The sequence below is a fragment of the Nanorana parkeri genome, unplaced genomic scaffold (assembly GCF_000935625.1).
Source record: "Nanorana parkeri isolate BGI_ZX_2015 unplaced genomic scaffold, ASM93562v1 scaffold754, whole genome shotgun sequence".
Lineage (NCBI taxonomy): Eukaryota > Metazoa > Chordata > Amphibia > Anura > Dicroglossidae > Nanorana > Nanorana parkeri.
Window position 1 is genome coordinate 46,602 of NW_017307022.1, and position 12,843 is coordinate 59,444.

Below are 12,843 nucleotides of genomic sequence, written 5' to 3' on the forward strand. Positions count from 1 at the left end.
GGTTAAAACTTACAATTTTATTTTAGTTGCCATATGTGTTATTGGGGCACACCAATACACCCCCCCCCCCCAAAAAAAATTTCTTTAGATACAAAATGACAAATATGACATGTGACAATATAAAATGTTACAAACAAAAGCGGAGTTGTTGTAAAAGTGATTGACATGTTTATTGATCTTCAGTTTATTCACATTTTTATAGGAAATACATTTTGCCAAAATCTTTATGTTAGCTTCCTGCTTTATAACACATGGGAGGTTTTTCACATTCCAACATACACCCCCTCCCTCTGCTCCACCCCCCTCACCAGGTCTGTGTGCTGCGCTGCTAGGAACACAGACCCATCCATAGGAATGAATGGCACATCACTCGGCCATAGGGTTGCCACCTTTTCTTCAAGCCGAAACCCGAACACTCAAGCGACGCGCAGACATTTTTGGAGGGAAGGAGTTGCGGCTTATTCATATGTAAATGGCGCCACCCATTCATATGTAAATATCACAGTTGAGACTATTTTCAGTGGGGGGGCCAGTAGCCCCTTTCTTAATTTTGGTTGCCCCTGTCTGCCTGACATCTTGTGCCCGGGTTTCTGCTGCCATGAAACCCGAACAGAGCATTCAATCCTGGACAGGTGGCAACCCTACTCAGCCATGTTTGGAAACAATTGCACCAGGTAAGGTTGCACAGTGAAGATCTATTTATGGGAAATCCATTACATGGGGAATGGGGGAGGGGGGTGTAGGGAGTTGCCCTTTAAATCTCCAGCATTCATATGTCATTAAATATCAGTTTTGGTTGGAGTGACTCCCCTGGCAATAGATCTCTATACAAGCATCATTGCGTAATAATGGGCATAAGCAACCAAATCAGAAATGACCTCTTACCAACTTACAGGTTTGAGGGTTGAAAAGTGGACACTGATTGGGTGAAATTCCTGCCCTCCATTGAGTATGTTCCCTGCCGTGTATGACCCGTATATTTTTTTGTTCCATACTGCACTGCACACGCACACACACACAACAGATGCAACTTAAGACTGGGCTCACAGTGATAGCGCCTGCACTACCTGCTGAAATAAAAGTGGAGCCAGTGGGCAAGTTCCTGGCAGCTCTGGCAGTGTCGTGTTTCAGCTGCCAGTGAAGTTATTTAGGCAGGATACAGAGTTTCACCCATGCTGTAAGGGGCAGAGATCACACTGCATAGACAAGTACCTGCGGGCTCAGGAAAAAGAGTCTCACACTTCAACATGGGGCCGCCATATATTTATCGGGGAAACACTGAAGGAATCACAGACCGGCTGCAAGGAAGTTACAAAGTTACTTCCAGCGGCCATTGTGACTGTGCGGATAGAGGATTTTCTGGGGTACTTTTTAAGGGAGTATTCCTGACGCCAATCCATGGCAGCATACAATGGGTGGGGGCGGAGCCATACCCATTGTATGCTGTCATGTATTGGCGTCAGGAAAGGAAAATTACCGATAGGTAAGTATACAATTTTCCGTATTCCTGACGCCAATCCATGGCAGCATACAATGGGTATGGCTCCGCCCCCCACCCATTGTATGCTGCCATGGATTGGCGTCAGGAAAGGAAAATTACTGATAGGTAAGTATACAATTTTCCGTAGTCCACCCAAAAAATGATTGACATTGTCTGGCAGAGCGGCTTCTCTCAACTCTCAGAGGCTATGTTGAGTTCCCATCTCCAACCCCCTACTGCTGCAGCCTTTGCAAGGTGTTCCCACTATATTTCACAGAATGTAACAAGACATGATACCCAAAACTCTCAAGTGGCTGAAACCAAGCCAGGGAGCTCCTTTTCCCAGAGAATCCAAGAGATATGAGAGGCCATTGTTTGACTCAACAAATGCCACCTCTAGGTGGACTAACCCTTTAAGTAATCCTACATGGGTAATGAGACAAGATTTCACCCACGAGTCATAAGAAATGTTGTGGTTTGGCAATGGAGTGTTGGTTGGCAGTATTACCTCTTCTAGCATGAACATAGAACACTATTTTGCTTCTTTGTTTAGCCGTCACATACCGGCTTATTCACTAAGGCAGCGCGAGGAGCAAAGACAATATACAAAGTGCAATAATCCAAGTGCAACCGACTTTCACCTCGTATCTGCCTAGAAGATCCAGGGGCCCAACTCTTCCAGTCCCCTTCTGTTTAGCAGCGGAGTTGTCCTATATCCTGGACTGAATGGTTTCCTTTTCTTCTCTTCCTTTTCTTTAGCCTTATTTGGTCTTCTGAGACTTTCCCCCAGGAGGATTCCCAGAAGAGACGCTAAGTGTCGTTAAATAAAGAAGAAGAGTAGAGTAGAGGAAACATTGTATTTCTTTTCTGCCAAAAAACTCCCGTGGTGTCTCTTCTGCCAAACAATGCTACCTTCATTATTTACCGACACATACTTCCTTTTCTGGGAGTTTGCCATGACAACGTTCCGGGTATACTTTAGAGCCTTGGTTCTCAACTGGTGGGTCCTGACCCAAAAGCGGGTCGCGACCCCATGTTCAGAGAGTCGCCGCATGCCTTCCACTTTTCTAGGTGAGAGGCTCCTAAGCCTTCCCCCTAGCGCAGCGCTGTCAGTTCTCACGCCGTGCAGCCATTCAGCAATATGCTGCCCGCTGCCCAGTATCAGCGTGAGGTGGGGTGGGCTGGGGTTATGGCCGTGAGGGAGCTCCATCCACAAGTGCATTGCTTACAGCTCCCTTGCATGCCCTGTAGAGGTGCCTGGACCGGAGTGACGTCACATTCTGGCTCCTGGCACCTCTACAGAGTGGGCAAGGGAGCTGTACAAGCAATGCACATTTGGATGGAGCTCCATCACAGCACAGGAGCCCATACTGGACCCCAGGCTGAGGATCCACTCCAGTTCTCATAAGGTAGGGTGGATTTTAAAAAAGTTTAAAAAAAATTTGGAGTGTATGTGTGAGATTGTGTCTGTCAGTGTTTTTGAGGGCCCATGCACACTAGTACAGTGCGTTAATCGCACAGTCCCGTGCAATAAATGCACTGTACCACGCAATCACCCCATACGGCGTGTTCTGGTGTGCGAGGTACATTGCCATTCATTTGAATGGCACTCCAATTGCCTCTCCCAGCCGCAGTTCTATCGCCCACATCGGAAAGCGCCGTACCGCAATGCCGTGCGTTCCATTGCATTGCAACTTGGGTCGCAACTTAATGACCGAGGACAAATGTGGGTCCCGAGGTTACACCGGTTGAGAACCACTGCTTTAGAACCATTCTGTCTTTTCTATCACCTTTAATGTCTCTTCTGCCAAATGGCTCATTTCTTGCAACTGTAAGATGCTCAGAATGAAGCCGAGTGCCCGGAGGACGTGGCTCCAGCGAGCATGCACAGGAGTGACGTCATTAGTGAGCACCCTTTGTCTAAAATGAGAAGACACCAAAGCCCAAAAGAAGTACTGGAGAAGATGGCAGTGGTGGCAACGGAGAATGCTGTGCCAAGAGATCCCAACGCAGCAGATGGCAAAGAGAGGATCCCCAAGATGAACCTGAATGAGGACATATCTCCTCCTGGTACCATAGCTCCTGGACATTGGTAGACTATTGTATACTTTTGTCAAAGAGCAGCTTTCCATAAGCGATACAAAATCTAAAAGGAAATTGCAGAACTCCTCATCAGAAGAACATTGGTGGGGACTGTGATAGGGCAAAGCTTTCAAACTTAGACAACTTCCTATTTTCTTAGGTAGATGGGTTTATTGACCAGATTGGGTTTCATCTGGAAAGATGAGATGGAAGCATCCACAGATACACATTACACCTCGAGGACTGAATGGTACAGTCAAAGCATTTAGTACAAAACTTGGTGTGCTCAGATTAGGTTTTACACCAAGCCCCAAGGTGGTTACACCTGTGCATGAGCAACTCAATGGGCTACTATGCTTCTGTTTGGGCAACTACATCTGTGTATGGACTATTATGTCCCTGTATGGGTTACTATGCCTCTGTATGGATGATTGAGCTTCTTTATAGGCTCCTACACCTCTGCATGGGCTCCTACTCCTCTGCATGGGCTCCTACACCTCTGCATGGGCTCCTACACCTCTGCATGGGCTCCTACAGTGTAAGCATGACTAGGATATTGTATGGGTGATTACACCTCTTTATGGGCTACTACACCTCGCACATTATCAATGCTCCTTGCGCTCCCTTGTTTAATAAATCCTATTGTGCTACTTTAAAAAGAGATCAGCTTGCCTCGTTACTCCCTGATAATGACGGAACTTGGAGGATCCACAGTGTAAAATGTCTAGAAATACAGTTCCTTGGTTAGCATAGAGACCACACAGGGAATCTGCTTCTTCTCGCTGAAGCGCGGGTCATCTGACCACGATTCGTAGTTGGTGGCCACCAAGTAGTTGACCCGAGTCAGGATCTGCATAATCTCCAGCTGCTTCCCGTATTGGGTGAGAACACCGCAGAGGGCCTGCACGAACCAGGAACCCCTCCCCGGGTTCCTCCAGGAATAGTAGCCTGCACAGAGGGATACAATAGCGGATTACAATGCATGCCATTTCAAGAAATAAGCTGACCCAACTATGTTGGTTTTCAGTGGAACCTCCCCAAAATTTAGTAGGCAGTGAGTTCCAATCTTCCCAAACTGAGGGCAAGGGGGAGATCCTTTGAAGAAGCAAGTCCACCCAAAAATGACTGGCATTGCTTGGCAGAATGGCTTTTCTTAAAGGAGAACTATGGGGTTAAGGCTTTCCCCCATAGTTTTCCTTAGGGTAACGGGAGGACACAAACTAGCGTCCTCCCGTCACCCTAGGCTCAGTATACCGCGAGCTACAGCTCCCTATATACTAAGACGCCGCAGCTGAAGCGGATCCCGACAAATATGTCTGAATCCGCCCAGCTGCGTGAGTGACAGCTGGCTCTGCCTATCTAGAGGCAGAGCCAGCTGTACCCGCCCCCTCCCCCGTCCGTTCCGCCAGTCTCATTGTCACAGGTCGGCTAGAACTATGAGGATGAGTCAAAAGCACTCCCCCTCATAGTTCTCCTTTAACTCTCAAAGGCTCCGTTGAGTTCCCAGCTCTGCCCACCAGCCACAGCCATTACTAAGTCTTCCCATCCTTCCTGTTTGATTAATTTTTGCATTTCAAAGAATGTTACAGGACATATGATGCTACCCAAAATTCCCAAGTGGCTGAAACCAAGGAGACCCTTTTCCCGGAGTACCCAAGAGAGAGAAGTCACTGTGTGACTCACCAAATGTAAGTTTAACACCAGCTGTAGTTGGACCAAACCTTTCACTGATTCTACATGCTTAAAGAGGCAAGATTTCACACACGAGTCATTAGAAATGTGGTAGTTTGGCAATTGAGTGTTGGTTGGCAGTATTACCTCTGCTTCTTCCATATAACAATATGTTGTTTCTTTCTATAGGTTTGCAACATGCAGGCTTATTCACTAAGGCAGGGCAAGGTGCAATGATCCAAGTGCAACCAGCTTACACTTTGTATCTATTGTCAGAGGAATGAAAAATACTTCTCTTTGAGTTGTCATGGGCTCTAGGGTGTAACTACGTGGATACAGAGAGGGTGCAACTTTCCCTGGGCCGAGGAGGTCTGGAGGCCCAACTCTGCTACTCTCCTGGCAGTTGTCACCAGAACAAGTGTCCCCATGGGGGATTTTCCCTCTGGTCCTGTTCTGGTGGCCATTGTAAAGTTCTGGATTTTTGCATGTTACCTAATTGGCAAAATGTGATTTATGATGAGCACCTAAGCTCTTCTCTCCATCACTAACTACTTCTCCAGCTGCTGATGTATGCAGAGAACAGCGACATGTCTCTGTCACAAGAAGTATAGGGGAGGTGACCTTGTGTGTCTGCTGTGACTGACAGTTTGGCATCATCACCTTTAAGGTGTGCCAGAAGCAAGATGGTGGCACCGAATGGGGGCATAACTGGGTCTTGGGGAAGGACTAAAGCAAAGTTTTGTTTATTGATTTTGCATTGGCGATTAGGGATGATCTTCAGGTTGAACATGAGATCCCAGCCCGAGAATCAAAAATAACAGCAGCAACGGAGCCTGTGCACACTTCGACTAACAGGCCAACATACTGACCAGATTTGGCCAGTTGGCCAACTTGCCCGCCTGGAGCAGCCGGAGTCATTCAATGGGGGTATCACTACTGCCACTACACGACAGCTTGGCGCTGGCTTGTTTCAGATTGTGAACATGCCGGCAGGAATCCCCAGTCTTGTCATTGACCAAATATGGCCATGAATGTATTTGGTCAATGACTTCACCCAGCATCCCTAGCCAGTTTGTGTACATGCAGCAGCCAGCTGGCTGCTTTGCGTCATGAGTGGCGACAGGGCAGCATTGACATAGGGTTGACATGGCTGGATGGCATGATTGACATTGGATTTGTATTGGAGGACATTAATTTTTTTATGGTGTCTGTGTTTTTATATACAATTGAAAGTTTTTTTGTGAACGAGTAACAAGGGGGGTAAATATTTGGGGGCCCCCTTATTCTACAGGGGGCTTTAAAAATTCAGATAAGTCCTTCCCTCACAGACCCCTACGTGCACCAGTCCAGGGATGTGAGAACGAGGCCCTTGTCTTTCTCATAGGGACAAGGTGCTTTGCAATGATGGGAGGCTTTGCACGCCCCCTTCCTGATTTATACCCTTTTCATGTTAAAGGCATGTGGCCTGGTATGGTTTAGAAAGGGGATGCATGCTCATTGTCCCCCTGGTCAGCCAGGCTGCATGCCTAGGTAAAGGTCTGGTATGAATTTTTAGGGGGACCTTATGCTGTGCAAGTGTGTTCGCTCTAAAAATTCATACCAAACCCTTATCCAAGTCCTGCTAATGTACGGTTGTCACCCAAAGACAAGGGGATAGGACTCCATGAATATGAGAACACCACTGCCAGATTGCTGGAGGGTATCTACTGTGGAGGACATCATGGTCGACTTCAGTTGTATTGAATAAAAGTTACGTCCACTTGAAGTATTCTTAAGATGAGGTCTACCTGGTACGGTGGAATAGGCAAAAAGGAAGTCGGCCTCCACCGGGATCTTGTATCTGGGATTGGCGTCCGTCTCCATGGAGTCGTTGGCCGGTCCAGAATCTGTCTGAATGCCATCGTCAAACTCCGATCCCCGGCAGGCCTGAAACACGGGCATTCTATTAATGACATTTCACTTTGCCGGGATACAATGTGTAACGAACGTCAGGGAGGGCAGAGAAATTTGGCAGGACAAATTGTCAACAGACTGGGAAATCCCGAGGTGGCAATGCAAATAAAAGTAAAGCCAAGACCAAAAAACAAAAACCTTCCTATTGCAAACTTTCTCCTCCACTGGCACTGGCTCCTCCCGGGGAAAGTTTCAGCAACAGTGAAAGCTTGTTTTTAAACATTAAAACATATCCAGAGCCAAAATTTGTTTTGATTTTTGAATTGAAGGGTGAATAAGGACACCATCCACCCAGGGGCGTAACTAGAAATCACAGGGCCCCATAGCAAAATTTTGTATGGGGGCCCTGTGATTTCTAGTTATACCCCTTGCAGAGCCCACTTGAGATCCCACACAGCCCACCTGAGGGTGACCCTGCAGAGCCCACCATAGACTCTCTATGGTGGGCTCTGCAGGGTCACCCTCAGGTGGGCTGGTCGCACTCCTTTCGTGCCCGCCTCTTCTTCCTCCACCGTCGCTGATGGGGCCCCGCCTCCGTCACCAGGCCCGCCTCCTTCTGTCACCGGGCCCCGCCTCCTCCCCTGCTGCCAACCACGGGCCCCACCGCCTCCTCCACTGCCAGGTCCAGCCTGCTCCACCGCTGCCGTTGGCTCTCATTGACTCTGTGGAGAGGAACGCGGCACTGCACAGATTACTGTCAGTGATCTGAACAGCAGCGCATTATTCTTCAGAGCCGCCAGTGAAAGCCACCAGCACGGCATCTGGCCGGGCCCCCCTCTGCCCTGGGCCCCATAGCGGCCGCCTGGGTCGCTATGGTGATTGTTACGCCACTGCTTCCACCTGTTCCAGCACCAACATTCCCCCACACTTTGAAAAGATTTTTTCACTTCCTTTTGTGTCTCGGGGACAGGAAGTGAATGGATATCTCTCCAACGGGACCCAGGCAGCAAAACAAATACAAAAAAAAACAAACACTGTATCCATCCGCTCTCCAGCAGTGTGATTGACAGATTTACATTAAAGGGCTGCACACCATTTTATAAATCAGCACAAGAAATCAATACTATATATAGATCAGCGCACGTCTTACCTGGATAAAGAAGAGCTTTGGCTTTCCGACCAGACTCTGACAATTATCGCCTCGGAAAAGTGTCGTAAGAGTTTTTATAGCCATCGCCCCGTCCGTGCCATAGATCTGACCCTCCTCACCGTGGCTCAGGAGGATGCAGGCGAAGCAAGCACTGTCAGTGTGGTCGTACTTCGCCGCTAACAGGAAGGAAAGAAAGACGGCGTCCATTATTTGTTATATTGTTGCTGGACCTCAACATGCAGAGAAAGTACAACGTATTACCTAGAAGCTCGCTCAGGGCTGGATTTCCCACAAGGTCAACCAAGGCCCGGCCTCCAGGGGCAGCAGGGAGTAGAGGGGCAGCAGGGGTGTGGAATTCCTATCTCCCGATGCCCAGGACATGCAAGTTCCGGACACCAGGAGGGTAGTTTTCTACATTTAGCCCCGCTTTGCTTCGGGTAGGGGGGCGCATTGGCCTTGGGGTAGCAGAGAGAGTAAATCTGGCACTGAGCTCACTCATTGAGTTATTGTAACATTTAAAAAAAAAAATCACTTTACTTGGGATGGTCATGGGTTAGCTGTTCCATATTTTGATGATTTTAGGGGTTAGGGTGGAGAGTTCTGAATTTTTTGGTGTTTTCACACACAGGTCAGATAATGTTTAACAATCTGTTTTCCATGGAGCCAACAAAAATCAAAAAATAAGATCTCTCCCTGTGATAACATCCTGCGAATGAGATCTCATCAAACAACATTGTATCACAAATGTACATTAAACACCTGAAGACCCATCCGGATTATTCGCCACACACATTGTGCTCCTTTATACTTCCTGGTGGTTGTATATTTTTGCTCTTATATCGCACACAGACGCTGTTTGATACAATGTATACAATCTTCTTTCATTTTTGAGATGTAGAAGATACAATGTCAGTTTAAACTTGTATTGCCCAGGAATATGCCACAGATCATTAAAAGGAGAACTATGAGGCGAGTGTTTTTCACTCAGCCTCATAATCTGAGCCGACCTGTGACAATTAAACTGTCACAGGTCAGCTCAGTAGATCGGGAAGTGAGGGAACACATAGCGTCGCTCGCTCACTTCTCGATCTATCCCTGCGGAGAGCCGTGACTGTCACTCATGGCTCCCTGCAGGGATTCCCCCCCCCCCCCCCTGTTCAATCCTCCAGCGCTGACTGGCGGAACGGACGGGGGAGGTGGCGGGTACAGCTGGCTCTGCCTCTGGATAGGCAGGGCCAGCTGTCAGTCACGCAGCTGGGCGGATCCAGACAGTAATGTCGGGATCCGCTTCAGCGCTGTAGCTCTCTATATACTGAGCTTAGGGTGACGGGAGGACGCTAGTTTGTGTCCTCCCGTGACCCTTAGGAGAACTATGGGGAAAAGCCCTGACCCCCATAGTTCTCCTTTAAGTGGCCCGTGTTATTTTATCTGTAGCAGGGGTATGCGACCTCTGCCGTCAGCTGTGGTGGGACTACAAGTCCAATGAGGCATCGCAAGACTCAGAGAGACACAGGCATGACTCCCAGAGGCAGAGACATGATGGCATTTGTAGTGTCACCACAGCTGGAGTGTTTTGCGGTTGCCTACCACTGCTTTATAGTCTATGAATATATTTTCCATGTGCATCAAAAATAACATTAAAATACTAAACAGCTTATTATAAAATATTTACATCTGGCTGATCATATTCACACAAACAGCTAAAAACCCCACAGAGACCATCATTCCCTTTGTTTTAGGGGAACTACTCTTATTTCTTGAAGTTTATAAACTGATGTTTTACATCATTTTTCATGGTGTCTGAGGACTACAGACACACCAATATGCTATGTAGGTGAGGAGAGGAGGGGAAGGGTTCTGTGGTCCTGTCCTAGAGTGACAATGCTGCTCCTCCATAGATACAGTGCTGCGAGTGAGCGAGCGTTGTCACCCTAGGACAGGAAGTGTGTTACTGGCGGGATCATGGCATTCAGCCAATGTATACCTGGGCAGGCAATTCAAAAATCATCCCATAAAAATATATACTGCGTCTTTGCTATCTAAAGTAATAGCCATATAAGCGGGCCCGTAGTGGATGTGTAACACTTCTCTGGTCCATAGGGGGTGTACACAGGGGGAGAGCAGAACTGGTTACAGCCCCAATGAAATGGATGTTTTCTGCCTCGAAACACATTGGGGAATATATCAAACCTGGAGCAGACAGAATCTGGAGCAGTTGCCCATAGTAACCAATCAGCTTCTTTCTTCAGTTTGTTCAGTTACGCTTTAAAAATGAAAAGCTAGAAGCTGATTGGTTGCCATGTTCAGCTGCTCCAGATTTTTATAAATCCCCCTCATTGGGTTTTTGTCATCATTTCTAAATAAAAGGATCCACCAGCAAGAAAACCCTGGCTTGCTCATGATTCAAGAAAGTTGCTGCCCCTCCAGGGCAGAGTCATGCGTGTCACGGCTCTACTTCTCCAATCAGTTTAAAAAAACGTTCCATAGGGTCTAAATCTTCCCCATTCTATCCCAAAAATGATAAAAAGCTTCGGCTGGAATTGGGATCTAACCCATCCTTCCCTAAAGCCTAAAATCCAACATAACCCCTAAATATGAACCCTCCTGACACGCACCCTCAAACCTAACCATGGAACTAAACTCTTAAAGCTGCAGCTACTACAGCAATCAATACCAGCCCCCCCCCACCCCCCCCAATTTCCACTCTAGAGACTAACCAATTCGACTTGTTCTTAAGGGTCGTTGTTTTCTGCCCTACTAAGGCAACCCAAAGCACTGGTACTAGAGCCATCACTGTATATAGTATATACCCGGGGTGTGTACTCACCACTCTGCAGCAACCGTTCCATCGCCTCACAGCTCTGATCATTATAAACCTTCACTTCAAATCCTAAATTTCGGAAACATTTGCACAGATCGCCGGCGTCCTTATCTGTCCCGTTCCGGATACACATCCCTGAAGGAGCAATGAGAGCAATGAAGCAGACGGCCAGCAAGACCGAGATGTAACACATGAGAGATATACACGTCATAATAAGAGTATATACTAAATATATGGAGTGACTTGTTACAATATACGGTCTATAATATATATATATATACACACACACACACACACACACACACACACACACTACTACTAGGTATGCAGCAATACCATTTTTTCCGGACCAAGTACAAGTACTTTCCCTCAGGTACTCACCAGTTACCGATCTGCCCTGATGAATGTAGATTGTAGGTTGAACTCGATGGACATGTCTTTTTTCAACCTGTAACTATGTAGATGTGAACCCCCCCAAAAAGACACACAGCCATCTCCTGATTGGCCTTCTCCAGAGCCCCAACAAATCCTCCATTAAATCAGACCACTGTCCCCCACATCCCTTCCCCCCTTGACTCAGGTGAACTGCCCCCACCTCGTGAAAATGCCCTGTATCGGCACCGATACATATACTAGTAATGGTGCATCCCTAATATATATATATATATATATATACACAATGTTGTACAGTATGTTGCTGTGTCAGACATTGATTAGTGCAGAACATTTGGCGTTTAAATGATCCTCTTTTTTGTTGGCTAACAAGCTTAAAGCCTGTCCAAGGGATCAACGTAATCCCGAAAGCTTGCATCTTTAAAAACTTGAGTTAGCCAATAAAGGAGGATCACTTAAAGACCAGGCTACATTGTTGTAACGGGTCATTCTATACTGATATACTATATGGGCAAACATTCCTGGACACCTGAACATCACACCTGAGATTTGTGAACATCTCATTCTAAAACCATGGGCATTACACTGGAGTTGCACCTCCTCCCTTGGCTGTTCTATGGCCATCTAATATGAAGCTACACCTCCTCCAATGGCCATTCATATGGAGCTGCACCTCCTTCTATGGCCAATAATATGAAGCTATACCTTCGTCCATGGCTAATAATATGGAGTTACCCCTCCTCCCATGGCCAATAATATGGAGCTGTACCACCTTCCATGGCCACCTGTGTGTATATATATATATGCTACAACTCCTCCCATGGCCATACATATGCATACATATCTACCTTTTTTTGAAAAAGTCACATGACGAAACGCGTCAAAAAGGTAGATACAACTGCACACGAGGAGTCCTCTTAGATCGATCTGTGCCGGCCGGTTTTTACACTTCCAGATGTAAGCTACTATTTTTAATAAAATTTATACTGTTTTTACATACTGCACCATGAGGTCTTTTTGCTTTTAAATCCTCATAACCCTGTTGATTCCGGTAGAGAAAGTTCGTTAGTACTACGCTCAGGCTAAGCGGTCCCTAGGTCTGAAAGACAGCTCCAGCACTGCAGCCGGAAAACATCTCTCCTACTGCCCGACTCTAACACGGGAAGAATATACCTGAAGGAAGGACGGGATCGGGTACCATATCATCAAGCCCCTGATATCTGCGCATATCCACCGTAACCCGGTGAGTACCCATTACTAAGGGGGCTGTCGGACTAAGGAGATAGGAACCAACAATCATCCGTCTTCTGCCCCCCCCCCCCTTTCTTGTTTTTTCCTCTACTTTTCACTTGC

General features: G+C 47.1%; 1 protein-coding gene across 2 annotated transcripts in view; it reads right to left on the reverse strand.

Annotated features, from left to right (window-relative positions):
* Positions 1-4,137: 4,137 nt before the first annotated feature.
* Positions 4,138-12,843, reverse strand: part of CASP7 (caspase 7) — a 32,039-nt gene continuing 23,333 nt past the window's right edge. For both annotated transcript variants that reach the window (XM_018564479.1, XM_018564480.1), the window contains 4 exons: positions 11,104-11,232; positions 8,277-8,452; positions 7,021-7,159; positions 4,138-4,510 (listed from right to left, as the gene is read on the reverse strand). In XM_018564479.1, the coding sequence (XP_018419981.1) occupies positions 4,287-4,510; positions 7,021-7,159; positions 8,277-8,452; positions 11,104-11,232 (668 nt within the window). In that variant the 3' untranslated portion in view covers positions 4,138-4,286. The remainder of the gene's footprint in view (positions 4,511-7,020; positions 7,160-8,276; positions 8,453-11,103; positions 11,233-12,843) is intronic.